The 22,184-nt window shown below is 41.4% G+C and overlaps 4 protein-coding genes and 1 pseudogene across 7 annotated transcripts; 4 read left to right on the top strand and 1 right to left on the bottom strand.

Annotated features, from left to right (window-relative positions):
- Positions 1-674: 674 nt before the first annotated feature.
- LOC115757108 (probable sugar phosphate/phosphate translocator At2g25520) lies at positions 675-9,011 on the top strand. Of its 2 annotated transcripts, XR_007198255.1 has the most exons (2): positions 675-1,941; positions 8,993-9,011. XR_007198255.1 is itself a non-coding variant. In XM_048278275.1 (1 exon), exon 1 carries the CDS (start codon positions 825-827, stop codon positions 1,881-1,883), a length of 1,059 nt encoding a protein of 352 aa, XP_048134232.1. In that variant the 5' UTR covers positions 675-824; the 3' UTR covers positions 1,884-1,981. The 2 variants fall into 2 exon arrangements, 1 of the variants encoding a protein (XP_048134232.1); XM_048278275.1 differs by lacking the exon at positions 8,993-9,011 and having other exon boundaries at positions 675-1,981.
- On the top strand, positions 4,902-5,824 carry LOC115757111 (annotated as a pseudogene).
- LOC125314828 (actin-related protein 6-like) lies at positions 5,813-8,219 on the top strand. Its single transcript, XM_048278054.1, has 7 exons — positions 5,813-5,859; positions 6,755-6,962; positions 7,097-7,159; positions 7,528-7,649; positions 7,774-7,824; positions 7,911-7,973; positions 8,059-8,219. Exons 1-7 carry the CDS (start codon positions 5,813-5,815, stop codon positions 8,186-8,188), a joined length of 684 nt encoding a protein of 227 aa, XP_048134011.1. The 3' UTR covers positions 8,189-8,219.
- A 285-nt stretch (positions 9,012-9,296) lies between the features above and the next one.
- LOC115757110 (calmodulin-binding protein 60 B-like) lies at positions 9,297-11,164 on the bottom strand. 3 transcript variants are annotated; one of them, XR_004017288.2, is made up of 5 exons: positions 10,693-11,164; positions 10,283-10,443; positions 9,969-10,172; positions 9,614-9,746; positions 9,297-9,542 (listed from the first exon to the last, which is right to left on the bottom strand). XR_004017288.2 is itself a non-coding variant. In XM_030697212.2 (4 exons), the coding sequence occupies exons 1-4, from the start codon at positions 10,814-10,816 to the stop codon at positions 9,726-9,728; spliced, it is 510 nt and encodes a 169-aa protein (XP_030553072.1). In that variant the 5' UTR covers positions 10,817-11,164; the 3' UTR covers positions 9,297-9,725. The 3 variants fall into 3 exon arrangements, 2 of the variants coding, with proteins under 2 accessions (XP_030553072.1, XP_048134241.1); XM_030697212.2 differs by having other exon boundaries at positions 9,297-9,746; XM_048278284.1 differs by lacking the exons at positions 9,297-9,542; positions 9,614-9,746 and having other exon boundaries at positions 9,755-10,172.
- Positions 11,165-20,535: 9,371 nt separating this feature from the next.
- Positions 20,536-21,540, top strand: LOC115757109 (probable sugar phosphate/phosphate translocator At2g25520). Its single transcript, XM_030697208.2, has one exon. The coding sequence runs from the start codon at positions 20,594-20,596 to the stop codon at positions 21,521-21,523; it is 930 nt and encodes a 309-aa protein (XP_030553068.1). The 5' UTR covers positions 20,536-20,593; the 3' UTR covers positions 21,524-21,540.
- The last annotated feature ends 644 nt before the right edge of the window (positions 21,541-22,184 follow it).

The following is a 22,184-nucleotide window of genomic DNA, read 5'->3' as shown; positions in this document are numbered from 1 at the left end:
GTTGGTTAAATGTTTGAATTGAAAACATATAAATGGATAGCGATTGAGTTAAATGTGTCCCATAAGGCAACTATTCAATCCAATAGTTGATTAACACAAGTTGCTCAATTAAGCAAGTCATCAGATCAATTGTGGATTTGTTATGTTCACGCAATAGGAGCAAATCAATATTCTTTTTAGTAATTCAAAATATGTGCATAAACGGAGGTTACCCCAATCGAATCTCACCAATTTCGTTCGGATCATCAGTCAAAAGTTTAACCTATACATGGAGTTTGTAAAGTGTTGTGCATACCTCCAACTAGTCAGATTATAGAAAGAGATACACATAAACACAAACTGAAAATGGAAATATTGGATTTTCACTGAAAGAGTAATTACAAGAGAGTAATCATAAAGTAAATATGTTTCCTACCTAATTACGATAACCTTCCTTTTAGAAAGAATTTGGATCGGTATATTATATGGTATCTTTATCAGCATTTACATGGAAAGTTGATTAAACAGTTGATTAAGTAGCCTAATCAATATTGACAGATGTTGGTTAATGTCGGAATAAAAAAAATTAAATGTTCTTAAAAGAATTTACCCTAAAGCCACAAAATAAAAAAATAAAGTAGGAGCAGAAATAAGAATCCTTCAAGGTCAACGACCCCATCACGAATAAGAAAATTCAAACCCCAATACCACTCAATCTCCTCTCTGCCCTTCTTCTTCCTCTTTTAACCAGTCCTCTGCCTCTCTCCACCCTCAACCAAAGACAGAGAAATCCACCGCCTCCACCGCCTCCGCCTCCCCAAAACCCTGCTGCCGCCGCCACCGCCATGGCGCTCTCGAAGGAGGTGGTGAAGAAGGTGGCGATCTCCTACGCCTACGTCGCCATCTGGATCTCCCTCTCCTTCGCCGTCATCGTGTTCAACAAGTACATCCTGGACCCCAAGCTCTACGCCTGGCCCTTCCCCATCTCCCTCACCATGATCCACATGGCCTTCTGCTCCTCCCTCGCCTACCTCCTCGTCCGGGTCTTCCAGGTCGTCGAGCCCGTCACCACCATGACCGGCGAATTCTACCTCAAGAACGTGGTCCCCATCGGCGCCCTCTACGCCCTCTCCCTCTGGTTCTCCAACTCCGCCTACATCTACCTCTCCGTCTCCTTCATCCAGATGCTCAAGGCCCTCATGCCCGTCGCCGTCTACTCCATCGGCATCTCCCTCAAGAAGGAGACCTTCAGATCGAACACCATGGCCAACATGATCTCAATTACCCTAGGCGTCGCCATCGCCGCCTACGGCGAGGCCAAGTTCGACCCATTCGGGGTGTTCCTGCAGCTCGGCGCGGTGGCTTTCGAGGCCACCCGCCTAGTCCTGATCCAGATACTCCTCACCTCAGCCGGGATCAAGCTCAACCCGATCACGTCGCTCTACTATGTCGCGCCGTGCTGCTTCGTGTTCCTGACCTTGCCGTGGGCAGTGATGGAGATGCCGAGGCTGATCCAGACGTCGACCTTCCACTTTGATTTCCTGGTCTTCGGGACGAACTCGCTGTGCGCGTTCGCGCTGAACCTGGCGGTGTTCCTGCTCGTGGGGAAGACGTCGGCGCTCACAATGAACGTGGCGGGGGTGGTCAAGGACTGGCTGCTCATCGCCTTCTCGTGGTCGGTGATCAAGGACACGGTGACCCCGGCGAATCTGTTCGGGTACGGCATCGCGTTCCTCGGGGTGGCCTACTACAACCACGCGAAGCTCCAGGCGATGAAGGCTGCAGAGGAGGCCAAGACGGCGAAGGCCGGCGAGGCCGGCGACGAGGAGGCCGGGAAGCTGCTGGAGGAGAAGGATATGAAGGACGGAGATGAGTACCAGAAAAAGAGCGAAGAGAAAAATTGATGTTGAAATTGGTAAAACCCCTTATCTTGTTATTTGTAATTTCAGTGGAGGAGAAAAAGTTTTAAGATATGACAAATTACTTTTATGTCCAATTTTTTTGTGCTATTTTTTGTTTGTTTTTAGAGGACAAGATTAGCATGAATAAATCGGATTAGCATGAATAAATCGGATACTCTCCTTTTGTGGGGGGTGAATAGGGGTAGTTAATTTTATAATATATATATTTTATATTTATGTTTCGGTGGAAGACGTCGGTCCGGATGATTTTGGGATAGAGATGTTCATGGTCAAGATGAATTTGTGGACTATGCTTAATCTATTGTTCACATGATGTGTCTACACAAGCATCTTCTTCTCCTCTTGTCTTTCTCTTTATAAGTCGATGTGTCACATCACGCATCTTACTATCTATTGCATCGAACTGATCTTTTTTTTATAGATGCATATGTATTAATTTGTTGGAGTAAGTGTGGGGAGTCATTCGGCCTTTTTCAATTGATATTGAACACCAAAATGAAATGCTAAAAATTGGGGGGGGAAATAATCTAATCAGTCATAAAATGTTCAATTTTGTTAATTTAGTCCTAAATCCTTGTGCGAAATTCTCATATAGTCATTCCGAGATTAAATTTCATCGGAAATAGCTAACTTTGACGGTCCAATCATTCTTGGCCCTCCTATGTCTCCCCAATGTTACATCTGCAATTTCAATTTCCGAGGAAAATTAGTTGGAACGAGTGCATTAGTGTTTGATGACCTTCAGGATTGATCGGACAATTTCCCCCAAAATTATAAAGTTGGCGATTCATGATCTTCGCCTTCAAGATATTGCGTGATACATTGTATTTATAATGCTGGCCTCTGTACTTTCTTCTTATTCATTCCTATTGGGCCTTCATACCTTTTTTCAAGTTGGCCACACCAACCATCAAAGGAAATAAGCGAATTTTTGTTCAACCACTTCTGTTTTGTTCCATGAGGCCGTTCACATAGACCTCAAAATCGGGAAAAGGAAAACCCTAATAGAAGGTATCCAGTTAGAGGTTTTGGTACAACAAGATCTTGCCATCGTAGTCACGAGTCATATATGCTGCGCACAGTAATGGACGAGCACGACCTATCCGAAGCATGAAGCCCACACATCACGAGCCGAAGCGACCTTGTCAGTTGTCTCGCATCGTTTCAAATGATGACATTGCACGTAACGAGCACTATGAGCTCGAAAATTTTGCTATAAGACTATGATGGGACCCTCGCATGAACTAGAGATCAAACAAGAGGCTTGACTTGAAGTCAAACAAGCCAAATTGTCAAAGTTCGGCCCATAGGCATATTTTATGCTCATGGAATTTTCACTCCCGGACCACTATTCTCCGTGGGGTTATTCAGTCCACAAAAGGGCATACAGCCAAACAGTCCAAAACCCTAGATCTCCATGGGCTGTCCTCAGATTTTTTTGTTTTGGTCCGAAGGTTTCTTTCATTCACTCATAAGCAAGTCCTAATAGAGCAATTTATATGAGTTTTCCGAACACAAATTATCCCATAATGACTGGAGGGGGGGAGGGTTGAAAATTGCCAATTGAGGGGAAGGTTCTTCGGGCAGTGGGCCTTAGCAACCCAATCTGTCACTTGATTGGCCTCTCTGGGACGGTAGGCAATCTTCACTGCTCTCGTCTGGGCCATCAACATCTTACAATCATATAGAATGTCATGAAGGGCCCAAGGACTTTCTTCTCGGCCCGTTAGGAAATCCACAAGTGATAAGTGATCAAACTCCAACTCCACGCTCTGATCACCGTCTCTCCACAGATCACTTCTCCTTTGCAAGTACAAGATCGAGTTCTTCGCGGCTAGGGCTTCCGCGAACACAGCTGCTCGAGTTGCGACAAATGCACGCGATTGATCCCTCTATTACCCCATCTATCCACAAACAGTCCGTGTTCATCTTGAGGGAGTCTTTAGCCGGCGGTGTCCATTGATTCGACTACTTTTGTTAATTGTCCAAAAAGTTCTAACTGCACGTTTATCAATTCGATTTTAAATTTTTAATTGTGATAATCGAGTCTTAAATCTTTTCAAGTTTTGCCTATTGAATCTATCGGATCAATTTTGATAGGAAATTAATGACGTGACGGCTGGACATCATACGTGATAGGATTGGCGTTGATGTGGACAATACTCTTTATTGTAATGCCTACGATGAAATGGCTAAACATATGAAACACATGCAAGAATAGGAAGTCAGAGTACTTACCTACAAGAAAAAGATAAAGTCAACATAGAGGAAATGCAAGCTATTCCGCGACCAGTTAAAACCGCAAGTGAAAGGTACATCCAACCCCGATCTCACTTGTCCCGAATGTTCATCAATATGATCACTGACATTCCAAGCGTTCGTAAACCTTCAGAGCTTCTCCTCCATGGACGACCCGTTGCCAGTCTTTTCCGTCTCCAAAGTGGGTTTAGGGTTTTGTGGCTTGCACCAAGCTGCACAGACAAGATACGCAACGAAATTCACTAGGTTAAGCACCGCGAGCAATCCGTTGAAACAATCGAGCCTCCCGTAGTTGATGTTATCGGCCAGCCATCCTTGCCTTGCGCGACGAGGAAGCCACTGACGAAGAAGCCGAGCGACAGGGTCGTGAGGTAGAGCTCTGTGCTCATGGTCTTCATGTCCTTGGGCGATTGAGTTATGAAGAAGTTGAGCTGGCCCGTGTATATGAAGACCTCGTCGGAGCCTATCAAGAAAAACTGTGGGATCAATAGGAATACGTTCACTGATAGGGTGGCGGTGGAGGAATCGACAGATGCAGCGATCGATAGTCTCTTCCGTTAACATTTCTAAAGTCGAAAAAACAAGTCCGATTGCAATTCTTCGTAGATCGGAGAAACCTGTATTAAGAAATGCTTAGCTTGGACAGACAAATATTTTTTACATGTTAATAATAATAAATACACTCCAGTTCACTCCCACTTCCCACTACCTGACGAGTCGCTCTCTACTTTCGCCGGATAAATGTCCGGCGTGGTGGTTCTCGACAACGGCGGCGATCTCGACCCCCCCCACCGTCCTCCCCAACTGCCTCCTCCGCCCCCTCTCCTCCAAGAAGTTCCTCCACCCTGAACCTCTCCACTCCTCCTCCACCGCCGCCCTCGACCTCACCTCCGCCGCCGTCCGCCGCCCCGTCGACCGCGGCTACCTCATAAACGCCGACCTGCAGCGCGACATTTGGGCCCACCTCTTCGCCAATCACCTCCACGTCAGCACCTCCTCCTCCTCCCTCCTCCTCACCGAGCCGCCCTTTACCCTCCCCTCCATCCAACGCGCTACCGACGAGCTCGTCTTCGAGGACTTCAACTTTTAAGTCCCTCTACGTCGCCGACTCTGCTTCACTCCTTCATATCTACGAGGCCAGCACGAGCCCACAAGGGTAATCACTATAATTTTCTACTCATCTCCTCATTTTATTAGGATACTTGGATATGATGCATAGGTTGGTTTAGGACTTCTCTTCTGGGAGGAGTTATGAATATGATTCTGGGTTTCTCTTCATGGCTGTTTGTTGATTGAACAAAGCTATTGAAGTATCAAAGTTGACTAGATTGAGCTGAAGTCTTGATAATTTTTTATGCTTTCCTCTTTCATTTATGGTGATCTTGAAAAGCTGGAAATTTCGAGTGGTTTATGGCTTTTTCACGTTGTAACGGCTTTAAGCATTGTGTCAGGTTGGTCTCCAAGGCACAGTGTAGTCTTGTTGTGGGTTGCGGGTTCTCTTTTACCCACGCGGTGCCTGTTTTTCTGAAATTTTACTTTGAATTATGGGGTGAAGAAGATCGATCTGGGCGGGAAGGCTTTGATGAATTATTTGAAGGAGTTGGTGTCGTATATATCGATTAATGTTATGGATGAGAGCTTTTTGATGGACGATGTTAAGGAGAAGCTATGATGTTGACCGTGATTTGCAGCTTGCCCGGTAATGCTTTATTTTGCTAGACGTCTCATTATGATGGGTGGAAGATAGTCTAGCAGCTTATGTATGTAGTTCAGCTTGTTTCTGCTTTGTTGCTCGGAAAATTTATTGAATTCTGAAGGTAATGGTAAGTAACAGAATCTCATTCAGTAGTTGGTTTCCTGAAATTTTTGAGATAGCGAGATCGAATCTCTTCTTGCTCTAATTGAATGTCTGCTAATTACAAAGGTTTGCATTATACTTAGAAAATGGTTTGCAAATGTGGATAAATTTTTAATGCTCCACAATATGACTATACATGGCTAAGCTGCTACTGGTACCAAAACCACAAAGAGTTGTCTTGCTACTAGCCATCCAGCTGTTATTGTATCATGTAGAGATTTTTTTCAGCACAAAATAAAATTCAGGAGAAAGGAAACCCAAGTAGACGAGCCCTTCAGGAAGCATGAAATGTAATCACGAATAGCCTTTGAAATTGAATTGATTCATATCAGTTAAATAGCACTAAATTAGGAATGAAAGATATTGAGTGCTTACATCTTCCAGAGAATCGTAAGGAAAGCTGCGGGGTATTAGATGTTACCTAAAACTCGATACGTAAGTGCGATGACACAAAAAATCCATATAGATGGCTCAGTCAATGGGATAAGGCATAAAACTTAGTCGTTGTTTTCAATGTTTCTTAGTTAGTTAGTTGCGTTCGAACTTCTCTCTAGCATTGTGTGCCTCTCTATGTTTAGCACTCGATTTAGTAGGTATGACCCCAAGAAATCAAATGCCCCGTAGTACAGCAGAAGTTTTTGGTTAGTTAGTTAATTGTGTTGGAACTTCGACCAATACATTTTGGTAGACATCTTTCTCTTCAGTGAGCTCGCATAAATCAACTGTGCTTCTTTAGGAAGCTGGGACTGGATAATCTCTTTAGATGCACGTACGTTCTTCCTGATGGAGTCAGACATACAAAGGGCTTTGTCAAAGATCCAGAAGCAGCACATCGATACCTCAATTTGACAGATGAGTCTCATCTTACATCAGGCGGAACGATTATTGGTGTTGAGAAGCCAGAATCTGCAGAAGACCGAAAGAGCATTGACTTGACCATAAACGTAATATCGGATACATTCATCACAGCTCTTTTGGGGATTTTTCTATTAGTTTGTCTGGTGTGTGCGTAGAGAATAATATAGAAGATATTGTGAAGCCTTCGCGACTTCCCGTATATCTACTACCTCCTATACAGGAGTTCGACCTGACAAATGAGCGATTCCTTGTCCCAGAGATGATATCTCGACCTGCATATTTGGTGCGTTTTGTGCTCCTATCTTTTAAAGGCTGCTCTTTGGCACCTTAATTATGATTTGATGTATTGGTGAATTGCCAAGTGCCCGTCACTAAGAGATGTCAATCACATATTGTTCAGTCTAAGGAAGTGATGAATCACTTCGTGTTTGGCCTAAGAAAGTGCTTAATCTGATCCGTTGGTCATTTTTTGTCTTTATTTGGTTGACATCCGTCATTCTTGGTTGAATGCTTTAAATCTACTCGTCAGCATCTTAGTGAAGATTCGACGTATTGGTGCACTTACCAGTTGTCTTTTACTAAAAATGTCAATCTCATCTTGTTTGGTCTGAGGAAGTGCCTAATCTGATCCTATTGTCCTTTATTGTTCAGTACATTGAAGTGCAATTTTGTGAACCTTCTTTTTCAGGAATGAATCAGGCTGGACTGGCAGAGTGCATCGTTCGAGCTATCAATTCATGCCATCCACATCTTCATCACGTTCTTTATGAAAGGTATTCTATCCTTTGAGCATTGCAATGTTGAACAGCTGGCTTCACTTCTATGCATTTGCAATTGTTAATTACCAGTAGTTAACTTCTTTATGTGTGCTTCTTTTCTTTTTTCAGAATTTTGCAGCATCTTATTGACAGGTGGAAGCACACTTTTTCCTCGATTTGCTGAGAGACTCTAAGCTTTCTCTTTCCGTCACCTGCTCTTGAGTTGAAACTAGCAAGACATTTTCACCGCCTTATTGTGTTGACGCTTTCCTATAGAGAAAGAGAACTCCGGCCTCTTGTCCCTGATAACTACCAAGTGAAGATAACCACTCAACAAGAGTAAGTTTTTCCCTTCTATGCTTCATTTGTCACTCCAAAGATTCTATTGTACGCCTCCTTTTGTATGAATTTCTGTTATCTTTAGTCCTATACTAGGTGTGTGGCGAGGAGGATCACTATTGGCATCCAGCCCCGATTTTAAAGCAACATGCGTCACAAAAGCCGAGCATGAAGAGCTGGGATCTGCTCGATGCGGTCAGAGATTCCTTCGTTGAGATGAAATTGAACGTTTCGGCATGCTTAATTACTCTGAATAATCCATTCGTATATGTTCCTTCTTTGTAGTGGAGGTGATTGCTTTTCTCACAGAGATTTTCGTGTTCGAAGAGAAACTGCCGATTCATATGCATCACATTTTCTGGAAAAAAAGAAAAAAAAAAAAAAAGGCAACGATCACCCTGAACACAAACATTTGATATTTTGTCCTTATGTCTTTGGGATCATGGCAAGTTTATTCTCTTTCATGAATGACCAAGAACATTTACATCCTTCCGTACAACTCAAATAATGTTCGATGGACCGCTTATCGTCTTTCGATTCAAGTGAATTTATGCCCCCGGTGAGTGACAAAATAGATTTCGCATGCGAGTGACGGTATGGTTTAGAGTAAATTGTCCCAATGGATGGACACAAGCGAGTCCCCTTCCGGACTACATCTTTCCATAATGGAACCGACTGATTCAGGGTTAACGAAGCAGATGAATTGCATTCTTGAACAAGGTCTTTGCATCACCTCCGGATCAGCTGTCCTTGCTCGGTAGCAGCGACAGTGGCATCGAAAATAGACAGTCACTTTTGGGATCGAATCTAGAAAAGAAGGGTGATAATTGCAAAGAAGAGCAAGATGATGAATGACTTTATGTGGCACAAGGGTGAAACACGTTCTCTCTTTCTGGAAAGAATTTTTTTCCCTTTTCAGACGTCTAGCTTTCAATTGAGTAGAGAAAGAGAGACGGCTTTGCTTCTGCAGCATTCAAGTTAAATCCGAAGTTAAAGGGATGTGGTATGGTCCTTACAAGAAAAAGTTTTAGGCCATGAGATGGAATTGGAGCCACAATTAATTCTGCCGGAGGAAGATATAATAAGTGTTTTTCTTCTTTCTCTGGCAAGGTTTCATCAAATGGACTTTAAGAGGAGAACATAGTGGAGGTGATTGCTTATCTCTCACCCCATTATTAGTGCATCTCTTTTAAGTGCCTATTTGCTTATTAATGCATTAGTTTCTCCATGGAAGACTCCACCTTCAAGTTCTCTGATGTTTGGTCAGCATGCAACAGAGCCATTAACCCACTAGTGATACTTAAATTCGTTGGACAGCTTGGTTTCAACCCTTTCTACTCATGTCTTGCTGGTCAAGAACTGGATGCATCTTTATTGAAAATCAATTGTAAAGTTGTATCCTCATTTCAAGATTGTGCGATGGTTTGATATTATGTGTGATGGTTCGATATTATTCTTAGGTCCTACTGGAACTTTTCAATGTCCAAGAGTCTCATGTCTCTAATTGATCTCTGTCTGCATTTAATGGAACCTTTCAAGGAAATACTGAGCGGCTTCATTTTCCAAGTCCTGCTCAAGTGGAAAAAGAGAAGTCAGAAGATCTGTCATCGGCATGGAGCTCATGCTATGAGAAACTGTACCTTGTTGTCTCACTATTCCCGGCATAGAAGATCGCTAAAGCAACCCGATCAAATCGAGACGAAACCTCTCATGATATTCTGAGATTTTGTCATGATTCTCGTAGGCGATTTTTTACTGGGATTCGAGGTAGACCTGCAGAATGGGTTCAAAGAGAAAGGTCTCTCACATTCAAGAACCTAGGAAGTCTGTCTAATGATAAGATTGCCAAATTTTTCTCTACTACAGTTCACAAGCTACAAATTGTCATTAAACCATGCCACATTAAGAATTATGTCATTCCATATCAATTCTTTGAATTTAAGTATGCTCAATAATCATGAATGCAGCATATTGTGGCAATGCTTCAAGCCTAACCTTTTCACCTCCGGAAAGTGATTCCATAGCGACGAATCTTCCATCACGGATGAGTCCCTTGAGCTCATAGTTCCAGTTGAAACGAATGCCAGTGGATTGGCCTTCACCAAAATAATAAACATACTCCTTGGCATTGGAGACACGAAATGTGGCATGCTCCAAAGTATGTTTCCACACAGCGTCGGACATTCCGCCACCCACGATCTGAAATTCAAACAATTCATCAAGAACTAAGTATAGAAAAACAAAGAATTAATGTTAAGGCACTATCGTGACAGTAGCAAAACATGACAGACTAAAAGGTGGGACTTTACATTTCTCAGTCTTGATTGATCCAAGGAAAGAAGGTCGACAAAATCTCGGACTGTGACAATCCTGGTTCCTGTCAATTGTTTGTGCGCCTCTCCACCCATCGCCACTCCAACCAGTCTCCAGACGTAGTCACTTAGTAGAAGTGGGCTATGCTTCTTGGCAACTATAGAAAGCATAAGAAGCAGAAACTTCACAACAAGTACAGCATTATAAATCTTCTCTAAAGTTAAATTGCTTGCTGAAAAGGTTGTAGCATAAAAATGACCATTTGATTTTCTCGCATTGTCTTTAAGTCTACAAAAGTACTGGCCTCTAACCAACGATCGTTTTAGCCTACACAACTCTGGATACTAGCCGTCTGCAGTAGCTTTAGATGATGTATTTTGAACAAAGACTAGACAAATAGACTCACATTCTCCATGGCTATCTTCAACAGTGAAAGCCTTGGATAAGGTCCCACGGATATGCATTGCGGCATAGCATCTACAAACGACCTTCACTCCAAGCCTGTATTTGCCGCTCTGTCTTGCTTGCATCCTGTGTAAAATGGAAATCGCCTAATGTGCCCATCCCTCCTCCTAGGGTCACTAGCAAATCACCAGATAGGAGTGGCTTTCTCTCCAAACAGACTTCTGATATTGGGTGGCACTTCAATTGTTCCCTCCTCCAAGCAACTTCCTCAACATCACCATCAACTATGAAAAGATTCAACTTGGCCGTTGATCCTGGCCGGCTCTGCCCAACATGTCCAGTTTCTGGATTTAGCAAAGCAACTTGAATGTCTGTTCCTTGATCTCCCTGAACCTTTGCCTCAGTGAATAAGTGTGAGGGCATGCTGGTCATGAAACGAAGTTGAAAAGATTACTCCGGTAGTCTGGTCACTGTGAAGCTGAAACAGACAAAGTTCATTCTCAGAGAAATTTGAGGGGAAAATCACAAAAAAATCAGAAATCTCGAAAAAATAAAATTCATATCTTATATCTTTAATTTAGCTCACTAAGTCTTAGAAAATAAAAATTAGGAAGATATGGTTTCTTAAAAACCACGTCTTGTCATTTTTAGAAAGATAGGATTTTCTAGAAATCCTATCTTATGGATTACATTCAGCAAATAAAATCTTTTCGAATCCATTTTAACTTTTAAAAGATGTAGGCTTACGGTTAAGAGATTTTCTTAAAAATTTTGTGAATTAATGAAATTTAAATCCGAGAATTATAAGTTAATCTTGAACCAATTCACCCTCATTTTTTTATTAATTTTTAATTTCGAAAATTAGTCCAAAATATATAAAAAAAAAAATCATAAAAGAAAACTCAAAGATTGCATCTTTGAACTTTAAGTCAAAATTCATCAAAATTGCCACACTGAACATTTTTCATGAAATTGGTACTAAAAGAGCATTAATTTAAAAATTAATGTAACCAAGCCCCGAATTTAGAATCTACGGTTCGTAGAAATAATTTAGTTCTCCCACTAATTTACTTAGGTTTCTAATCGACCTACCAAAAAGTGATTAGTGGCGGCTTCGAAAATTAAAATCTTTTGCTCAATAATCACTTGAACCTTAAGTCACGATTTGGTAGAACTTGGGAGAGTTCGAGCTAGGTTAGTTAATTAATCCATTAACCTAAAATTAGAAAACTTGATTTTTAGGTCGCGACAGCTATCAATGCCTAATATTTATGCATATATTTTGCACTAACTAATTACATTAATGAATAATTTCATATAAGGCTTCAGATTCGAAAGTTCACTATGTTCCCAATCATTGTCCAAGAATCCTCGTTCGAAATTACCATTAATATAATCATTTACGTAAAATTGAGTTCATTAAAGTTACTAAAACTTTATAGGACTCCCCACTCAAATGAAGATCATAAATCACATAATGATCCACTTATCTTGTAATCATAAAAAAAATAATAACATGGCATGATTGGAGCTAATATTCAAATAACTCATTAATCAAATCATAAATAGATTACAAGATACAAATAGCAACTACATTAAACATTATACATGCTATCAACAAAACATGCTCTACACATTATGGATATCTACATGTAAGCCATCTCCTTTATTTTATTTAATTTTTTAAATACAGATAAAAAAATACTCGAAAACTCTCCAAAAGTGATGTATCATGGGGTTTCATACTTATTTTTATAATTTCATATGCATCAAACATGTCCAAATAATATATCAGATTGAAGATAATTTCGAAACGAACACAACGGTACCTCACACCCCCCCAACGGAGCTCATATGCTCTCGCACGAGCCTGTCAAAGCTTCGGCCCACAGTCAACGCGTGGTTAATGGTCAAAGTTGACTTTAGGGACCACGTTGTAATTTTTCAAAAATTCGGGGACCAAATTGTAATTTTTACAAAGTTCGAGGATCAAATTACAATTTTCAAAAAGTTTGGGGACCAAATTGTAATTTTCACAAAGTCCGAGGACCAAATTGAAATTTTCATAAAGTTTAAGGATCAAATTGAAATTTTTGAAAAGTTTGGGGATCAAATTGCAAATTTTTAAAAAATTCAAGGATCAAAATGCAATTTCAAAAAAGGTAGTCTAACTAGTCAACGGTCAACGAAGACCAATCAACAATCAAAGGCCGATCGGTCAACGATTTACTGGGTCAACGAGTGGTTACTGTGTCGAGTTAGGGCTGAATCGGGTCCGGAATAACCTGAATCGGGTTTGGGATATTGATAAACCGGTTTCGGGATAGGGTAAACCAGGTCTGGTGCACGCGCATGTGCCGCACTGGACCCCTCCGGTGCATGCGATGCGTGTAGGTTAGTTCGGCCACCTCCGACGACAAGCCACCACTCAAAATGATTGTGTCGATGATATGAATCTGATGGTATATTCAAATATTTCGTTGAACGAAATTTCATGAAAAGGCGTCATTTTGCCGTTGCCTTGGGAACCCGATCCTTGTGGTGGCGCGTGGCTTGCGTGAGGCCACTGTCGGCGTTGCTTCGTAACGGGCGACCACTCAAAATTCTTGCCTCGCCGAGCACGTTCCGACTATGTGTTCGAAAATAATTTTTTGATGAACAGAACATCATGAACGAATCATGAACAGTAAACTTGAAAATGGGTTTTTCGCGTTCAAATGGATGACAAAACACGAAACAATCGGGAAACAATAACAAAATGCTTTGATACCCATGAAGGGAACCAATCTTAGTAACATACGTAGCGGATTATGCGGAATTAACAAGCTCTAAAATCATCTTGAATCACCGATCGGAGAAATACATCACAGAATGGATATACCTCCGGTTTTCATAGATTAAATGTTCCTCTTATAGTCCCTCGAGAGATCGTTCGTCCGTTTGACATTTGGGAGTTGAATCGCAATTCGTCTTCCTTTTTTCTCTTGAGAAAGAACGACGTTTTTCTCTGTTAAAGGAACGACGACAAAACGACGTTCTTTTTTACGTTTAAAAACAATAACTCCTTTTGGCAATTATCTAAAAGGATAAGGGACTGGGATAGCATATATGGACAGATCATGGTACTCCCATGCACCCTCGTTTTCCAACAAGAAGAAACATGGGGAATCTTGAACATGGAATGGTAACAGTCCCCCCCATTCGTCTTTATCTTTCTGCGGGACGAGTTATGATTGGAGTTGTGGCCAAGGATGGCGATGTTGAACCAGACACTGGACGTACTCTTAGGGGAGGAGGAGCTTTTGTAGTGGTTTTGTTACCCCACTAACGGTGGCCTGAGACTATGCGACTCTAAGTGGAGCTTGTTTTGTACCCTAGAAATACAAATGAATTCCTTGGAGAAACATACTTCAAGAAAGTCCTAATCTTGGATCGATCTCTCTCTCTCTCTCTCTCTCCCAATCTTAAATCTTCTTTTGCAATCAAGTATTGGACTTTTTACTTAGCAATCTTGTATATGAGGAAAGTAACTCTTTATCATTGTTTATTGAAAGGACTCGATTGAGTTTTCTCGAAAATATTCGAGGCTTGATTGTGCTCATCGAATCATTTGCTATTTTCTTGAATGATGTATATGGAATTCATGATTTTTCATGACATTTCTTGTGATTCTTGGTGAGTAAAACTAGAAACATGCATTTTTGTGGCCATAAACAATACAAGTAAGGGTGAACGGTTCCACTTAGAACCTACTCGTCAAAATAGATTCTCGGGTTCCACATTTATTTTTAATTTAACTATATCGATGAATTATCACTTTTAATGACCATCGGACAATCCACTAAGCACAATTCATATTTGAGAACACGGATAAATATATAACATTAACAAAGTAAAAGTCTAGGTCACAAATATTACCGGAAATAAAAGCTCTGACTAGTGATTCTAGATTACACATTTATCATTGGATGCTATAGAATATTATAGGATCTCTTGAAAGTATATACAAAAAAAAAAAAAAAAACGCAAAAACTTGTTACAAGTTCCACTAATTTGAAACCTACCCATCTGAATATGTTCTTCGATTTTTGAAACCTAGAACTTACTCTGCATATCTTGGAACCTGGAATAGAACAAGTTCCCCATCGATTCGGTTCTAGGTTTGAGATTCTACCCTAGAATTAACCTTGGAACCATGCTCATCCCTAAATATAAAGATGGAGGCTCTCTCCCTTTCTTTAGATAAAAGTACTTATCAAGGTTTTCAGACCATGGCCCGATCTGATTTTTAATTAGCAACCGAGGTGGGCGAGAACTAGTCAAATCCGAAGCTGACACGGTTCAATTAGAGTAAAACCCGAAGAACCAGTCAATTGAACCAAAGTTGACCGTTTCCCTAATTTTGAAGAAGCCAGACTGGTTCATTGATCCGTCTTAGAATTCGAAACACCGATCGAGGACAAAACGATGGCATTATGAATTTCCTAATTGTGTGGCCACAATAAATGCGTCGATCAATTATAGCAATGGTGTTAGGAACTTCGGAGGGAGAGTTAGGCCTTTAGAAGATTACCTAAATGTTATAAACTTGATTAATGTTGCCATAGAGAATAAATCTAAGTTATGACAAAGAACAATAATAGTATCGCAAGCCACTCAAATTGGCTTTGTGTCTTTCACAATCTCACTCTCACATGACTTTATCTCCTCTTCTTTGGTAGAAACTTTAACGGGCCACTGATTTGATGTTACTATCTTCGTCGTCCATCGTCCACTTTCACAAATTCCTCCCAATCCCTCTGCGAGTCTCTATTAACTTTGAAGATCCTTCTTTCCCTAGTACCCCTTAATTGTTAAAGAATACAAAACAGTCACCCATCGTAATCAGTTCATTGGAATTGTCGATTCAACTTAATCTACGTGATGTCATGTCCTTATCCGCGGCTTTGCCTTCTCCTTATCAAATCGCCATTCAGATTTTCGTCATTCGAACATCAAAACAGTAAATCCTAAGATCATCGAACGAGTTATCAAATCATTTAGCCATTGAACAGATCGTCCGCGGCACAATTAAATGTACAACCGGTGTAGGATTCACTTAGACATTGAATCAGCAATCAAATCATCAACCAATTTGGCATAGGCATGCAGGTCATCTTACATTCAAATCCTTTGCCACAAAAATCATCATTAATCATGGGATCCATACTCTTAAGACATATTTTAGATATCTTTTAGAGATATTTTGAATATTTTCTCTGATTTTATATATCTATTTTGATTATGCATATATCTAATTTGATTTCTCTACATAGTCCTTTAATAGAGCCTATAAATAGGCTTTCATATGTGTTTCTATACATTGAAATACACCATAATTATCAAGTCTCTTCTGCATTATTCTTAACTTGGTATGAGCCTTCTTTCCTAAGGCAACCATAGTGCACTAGGTGGTGCTATCCCGAGATCCTTGTGCACTCCGTTGGAGTAAGTGCTTCATTCCTAACGCCACCATTGTTGATTTACAACATCGACGAATTGTTGCCAAGTCAAGGTTTTCTTTTCCACAAAGGTATTTCGCACAGTAACCTTCGCTCATTGTAGCCACGCCAGCCATATCAACCGTGTTTGTTAAATTACTGTCACGATAGCAAAATCGAACGCAAATGATGCATGATGGTTGTGCCTTTGATTCTGGACTTTTCACTTCTCATTTAGAGAAATCGACGCCACCATCAGGCTTGACGCCCTCACACAAGCTAGATCTAGTAGACACCATCTCACACACTGCCCAACTATGAATCCACCAAGCGTGATGCCATGCAGAGTTTTGGAGCACTGTTCGAAATTGATTCAAACTCACCATGAGTTTGAGAAGGCATTAGAGATATTTTAGATCTCTTTTATAGATATCTATAATGATTTTTAAATTTTCTATATTTATTTTTATTATGTATATCTAATTTGATTTCCTTTAATAGTTCTCAAATAAAGCCTATGAATAGGCTCTTCCACATTATTCTTAATGGATACTATTAAAGGAATGAGATGAAATGTGCTCACATGCTCCGAACATGTATAAGAATTTTCCTCCCTATCGCTCCTCTGAAGATACTATCGACTTGGATTAATGAGCGTTGTGACGAAGTTAAGCTTATTTTTTGTCAAATAATATTGCACGACTTATATCAAAAGGTGATCCGATCAACTTATTCAGTTAATTATGGCACACAACCCAATCACACACTAGGATAACTCTCAAATTAAAGTAGAACGATTGAGGCCACAACATGAAAATGAACTATGCAAGCTAGTGGTGGAGGAGATTAAATTAGAAGTTGACCCATCATTACTTCGAACAACATAAATGTAGAATAGGGTCAAGTGAGTTGACTCGACACACTACATTTCCCCATCGAGCACAACCATTTGGTAATCGTTTTATTAGGCATTTCTGGCTATATTGCTGCCTAAGCCTAAACCTTATAGACATAAAAAAAATAAAATCGAGAGATGCTAAAGCTACCATTCACAAAAGAGTGATATGTGCGCAATTGAACCGCTCATGGTTCGCCTTTGCCGTTGTCGTTGCCTCAGGCTTACCACTGATCACCGCCGCCGTCACATCACCAGATCTCTCTCTCTCTCTCTCTGGTTTGTGAAAGGTATACATATCCACAACATAGGAGGTCACAATTGTCTACATGTATTGCACAATAAGGGAAGTGTGGATTTGTAGAACCAAGTGAATCCCGTGCATTCATGGCCTCTTCGTGCAAATAGGATCAGTCCAGATGAGGAGTTCCTTTGTCTATTCTAAAGTGCAAACTTCCATGAAAGTGAATGGAATCTCATGTATCCTCTCTTGACACTCATTTCACTCTTTGAACCGCTTCAAGATTGATCAAACCAGAAAGATAATCGTGACCACCCAAACATGAGGAATAAAGTTTCATTTTATTGGCCAACCATAACCATAGGTTTCTATTTGTCATGGGCCAAGCATAGAAAATAAGGTTAGTAGGGCAATGATCAGTAGCTTTATTTGGGCAGGCAACAATTTGTGCATGGAGTCAGCTCAAAGCAGAGGAGCCACTAAAATCAATTAGTAGGTGAGATTCTCCAAATTAGCAGTGAGCGGTTCCAAGTTCCTTTTAGATTTTCAAGTGGAATCTAGAACCTATTCATTGAAATTGGTTTCCCATTTTTTGGAACCAAGAGCCTACCATGTTATGGGATCCAGGATTTACGCAGGTTCCATTTGTGTTCTAAATTAAATGATTGCAATAAATTATCACGTATAATGACCATCATTTGCTGCTACAATTCACTGATCATAATGCATATTAAGACACAAGAGGAACATGGAATATAGACAAAGTAAAAGTTTCAGTCATAGATATCGTCGGAAATGAAAGCTCATACTAATAGCTCCAGATTACGCACTTATCATCGAACTCCATAGAATACCATAGGAAGCGTGAAGACATAGAACAAGAAAAATACGAAAACTTGTTTCGGGTTTCGATTTTTAGGTTTCATATCTTGGAACCTAAAACCCGCACGCCGGAACCAATTCTTCAGTTTTTGAAATTTGGAATTTAGAACATATCCTGTTTCAACCGATCCGATTTTTTAGTTCTCTATTTTACTCTAAAAGCATGCTCGCTCATGAGTTGATCCATCCCACTAGAATGGAAGTGAAGAGAGTTGACAAACATGACTCCATCACTGCATGTGCAAAGCACGTGCGGATGAGTGAGATGCCCTTTTTGCCGCACTTGGCACGAGCGGGATCAATAAAAGCAACGTACCTGCGCACGCACCGGTAGACAGGGCATTAGGGAGGATCACGTTCACGCCGACCGGCCATGCACTATGGCAACACGCAACATGAGAGAACTGAGAAACCAGAAAGCTGCTCCACCTTCACCTCCGCCTTCGCCTCCACAAAACCAGGTGAAGGGTGACCCACGTCAACCGCCCCATCGCCCTCTCCATATGGACAACCAGCTGCCACGGCTGCTCCCCGCCCCCTCTATTTGGAGAATCTTACCCGTAAACTCTTAATGTGACAGCCCAACATCCCTTCTCACTATTTGTACAACCTATTTTTACTTCTAGAGTTCCATTTGGCAATACTAAAGAGGGCAAAATGAATACGAGGATCTTTTTAACTCATATTTTATGGATAGGATGATAAAAGGTAGGGCTCATCAGTTCTCGGATGGCCCACGAAGGACTGGATCAAAGGGACCAATTCTCAGTTTTTATAGAACTAGAGAGCAGACCAAAGGTGAGAATAGATCCGGTCCAATTTTCGAGTGGTCCAATAGAACTCACCGTATGTGCTTGAAACAATTATTTACACATTTTAAATGTGTAAAAATATCTCTAATAATTAAGAGTTCAAATGATTTCTTAAAGATTTTTAAGAAATAAAATTAACATTAAAAAAATCCATCCGGGTGAGCGGTTCCACTTCTAAAATCGAGAACCGGATCGAAAATCACCGATTCTAATTTTATGAAAGAGAAAATCAGACCGATCCGGTCCGGTCCGATTGGTTCTTTTTGTTCACCCCCAATAAATGGGTAACATGGGTCCAAAAGAATAAACGTCTAATTATAGGAAAAGTGTAAAAAAAAACCTAAACCTATTGCATTTGTCCTAAGCTTTGCGTTTGTATCAATCGAGTCCATTCAATCAATTTTGGCAGGAAATCATTGATGTGGATATTTTTAAATATATTTTTAATGGTTTTTTTATTTTTATTTTTCTTTAATTTTTTTTAATTGAGGACCGATGAGGGCCGATGACCCTCGCGACACTAGGAGAGTGTGTTGTGGCCCTTGTCGGCCGCTAGGCGAGGGATCGCGGGCTCTTGTTGTGGCCGACGAAGGCCACCAACGCCCTCGCTAGATCTAGGTCAACCGAGGGTGTCGTGCCCTCGAGCTCACCTAGGGCTGGGTGAGGCCGCGATGCCCAAATCAGACAAGGGCATGCAGCGCTTGCTTGTGGCTGGTAGGGCTCGGCCGGTATCGTCAACCCTCAATAAAAAAGAGAGTAACGAAAAGAAAAAGAAAAGAAAAAACAACACAAATATTAAAAAAATAAATGATTATTTAAAAATTCCACGTCGGCGCTAACCATATCACGTAGGATGGTTGGCATCCACGACAATGATTTTCAGCAAAAATTGACCGGATAGATTTAATTGATATAAATGTAAAATATTTAGGACTAAATTAGCACAATTAAAAAGTTTAGGACTGAATTTGCATCAACGCAATATGGTCATGACTTTTTTGACAGTTTTCCCGTCTAACTAAATATGACTTTCAATGTTCAAACCTATTTTCGTTGCAGCAGAATTAATGCATGTGAGAAGTGGGCCTATTACTATGGGGTTTTTCTACCATAATCCGTCATCGTTTCCGGTACATCCACCACACTATCAAGCGTCCACTGCTGTGTACACGATAGTTCATGCCTGCGAAAGTGCCGTTCACAGTGAAACTATACTCTACACTATCTATGAGGGGAGAAACATATAAGAAATGTCAAAAGTCGTGTATGATGCTTGTTTTAATGCTAAAATTTTTTAAACGATTACTTGAGTGTCAATTTTTTTTAATAATAATCACTTAAGTACTAAATCCGATGTGCTTGGCCGGAAACCGACGTGGCATTTTTTTAATATTTGAAGCCGACGTGACTTACCGGAGGTGTAGTCAGTAATAAAAAAATTCAAAAAAATATAAATAAGTTAAAATTAAGCTTTAATAAAAAAAGAAAATAGAAGGAGGTCCAGCTGAGGACCGACGCCCCTTGCCCAAAACCCACCGCCGCCACCGCCTCCGCCTCCCCAAAACCCTGCCTCTGCCACTGCCGCAGCCGCCATGGCGCTCTCGATGGAGGTGGTGAAGAAGGTGGCGATCTCCTACGCCTACGTGGCCATCTGGATCTCCCTCTCCTCCGCCGTCATCGTGTTCAACAAGTACATCCTGGACGCCAAGCTCTACGCCTGGCCCTTCCCCATCTCCCTCACCATGATCCACGTGGCCTTCTGCTCCTCCTTCGCCTACCTCCTCGTCCAGGTCTTCCAGGTCGTCAAGCCCGTCACCACCATGACCGGCCAATTCTACCTCAAGAACGTCGTCCCCACCGGCGCCCTCTACGCCCTCTCCCTCTGGTTCTCCAACTCCGCCTACATCTACCTCTCCGTCTCCTTCATCCAGATGCTCAAGGCCCTCAAGCCCGTTGCCGTCTACTCCATCGGCATCTCCCTCAAGAAGGGGACCTTCAGATCGAACACCATGGCCAACATGATCTCGATAACCCTAGGCATCGCCATCGCCGCCTACGGCGAGGCCAAGTTCGACGCCTTCGGGGCGTTCCTGCAGCTCGGTGCGGTGGCGTTCGAGGCCACCCCCCTAGTCCTGATCCAGATACTCCTCACCTCCGCCGGGATCACGCTCAACCTGATCACGTCGCTCTACTACGTCGAGCCGTGCTGCTTCGTGTTCCTGACCTTGCCGTGGGCAGTGATGGAGATGCCGAGGCTGATCCGGACGTCGACCTTCCACTTCGATTTCCTCGTCTTTGGGATGACCTCGCTGTGCGCTTTCGCACTGAACCTGGCGGTGTTCCTGCTCGTGGGGAAGACGTCGGCACTCACGATGAAGGTGGCGGGGGTGGTCAAGGACTGGCTGCTCACCGCCTTCTCGTGGTCGGTCATCAAGGACACGGTGACCCCGGTGCCGGTGAACCTGTTCGGGTATGCCATCGCATTCCTCGGGGTGGCCTACTACAACCACGCGAAGCTCTAGGCGATGAAGGCCGCAGAGGAGGCTGTCGCGACCTAAAAGTTCAGAAAAATTTCCAGGCTAATGGATTATCAGGTTAATTATTTAATTAACCTAACTCGGACTCTCCCAAGCCCATACCAAATCGCAACTTGAGGTTCAACCGATTAACATGTAATGTATTTTAATTTTGGAGCCGCCACTAATCATTTATGGTAGGTCGATTAGAAACCTAAATAAAATAGCGGGAGAATTATTTTATTCCTACGAGCCAGAGATTAAGGGTTCGGGGACTTGATTACGCCAGATTACTCTAACACCCTTTCGGTACCATTTTATTTCATGAAAAATCATTTGAGAAGGCAATGTTAATTGATTTTAACCTAAGTCACTAACAAAGGTTATCATGTGGGTGCACAATCAATTAATGAACATCCAGAAGTCAATATAATCAAGGGAGCATGCGCCACACAAGATAGTTCTTTTATTTTCAATTTTTTTTATATGAATGCATGAAAGACTATACTATATGTGATGCAATGTCGTGATGCAAATGCAAGACTAAGGTAAATGACGTACAAAAGATGACAGGCAAATGAAAATTAACTCCGTGACGTATGAATTAATTCAAATTTTAAATATGCAATTTTAAACTAATGTAACAAGATATGCTTATAGTTTAATT

This window comes from Rhodamnia argentea, chromosome 4 (genome assembly GCF_020921035.1).
Source record: "Rhodamnia argentea isolate NSW1041297 chromosome 4, ASM2092103v1, whole genome shotgun sequence".
Classification (NCBI taxonomy): domain Eukaryota; kingdom Viridiplantae; phylum Streptophyta; class Magnoliopsida; order Myrtales; family Myrtaceae; genus Rhodamnia; species Rhodamnia argentea.
The sequence above is the reverse complement of the archived record's forward strand: the minus strand, read 5'-3'. Positions and strand labels throughout refer to the sequence as shown.

Excerpts from the sequence above, each read along its gene's own strand:
- LOC115757108 (XM_048278275.1), top strand. The coding sequence starts at position 825 with ATGGCGCTCTCGAAGGAGGTGGTGAAGAAGGTGGCGATCTCCTACGCC.
- LOC115757110 (XM_048278284.1), bottom strand. The coding sequence starts at position 10,816 with ATGCAAGCAAGACAGAGCGGCAAATACAGGCTTGGAGTGAAGGTCGTT. Across the intron at positions 10,444-10,692 it reads TGAAGATAGCCATGGAGAAT|TTGCCAAGAAGCATAGCCCA; the intron begins GTGAGTCTATTT and ends TGCTTTCTATAG. Across the intron at positions 10,173-10,282 it reads ATCAATCAAGACTGAGAAAT|ATCGTGGGTGGCGGAATGTC; the intron begins GTAAAGTCCCAC and ends TTTGAATTTCAG.
- LOC115757109 (XM_030697208.2), top strand. The coding sequence starts at position 20,594 with ATGGCGCTCTCGATGGAGGTGGTGAAGAAGGTGGCGATCTCCTACGCC.
- LOC125314828 (XM_048278054.1), top strand. The coding sequence starts at position 5,813 with ATGTTAAGGAGAAGCTATGATGTTGACCGTGATTTGCAGCTTGCCCG. Across the intron at positions 5,860-6,754 it reads CGTGATTTGCAGCTTGCCCG|GAAGCTGGGACTGGATAATC; the intron begins GTAATGCTTTAT and ends GTGCTTCTTTAG. Across the intron at positions 7,974-8,058 it reads AAGATAACCACTCAACAAGA|TCCTATACTAGGTGTGTGGC; the intron begins GTAAGTTTTTCC and ends TGTTATCTTTAG.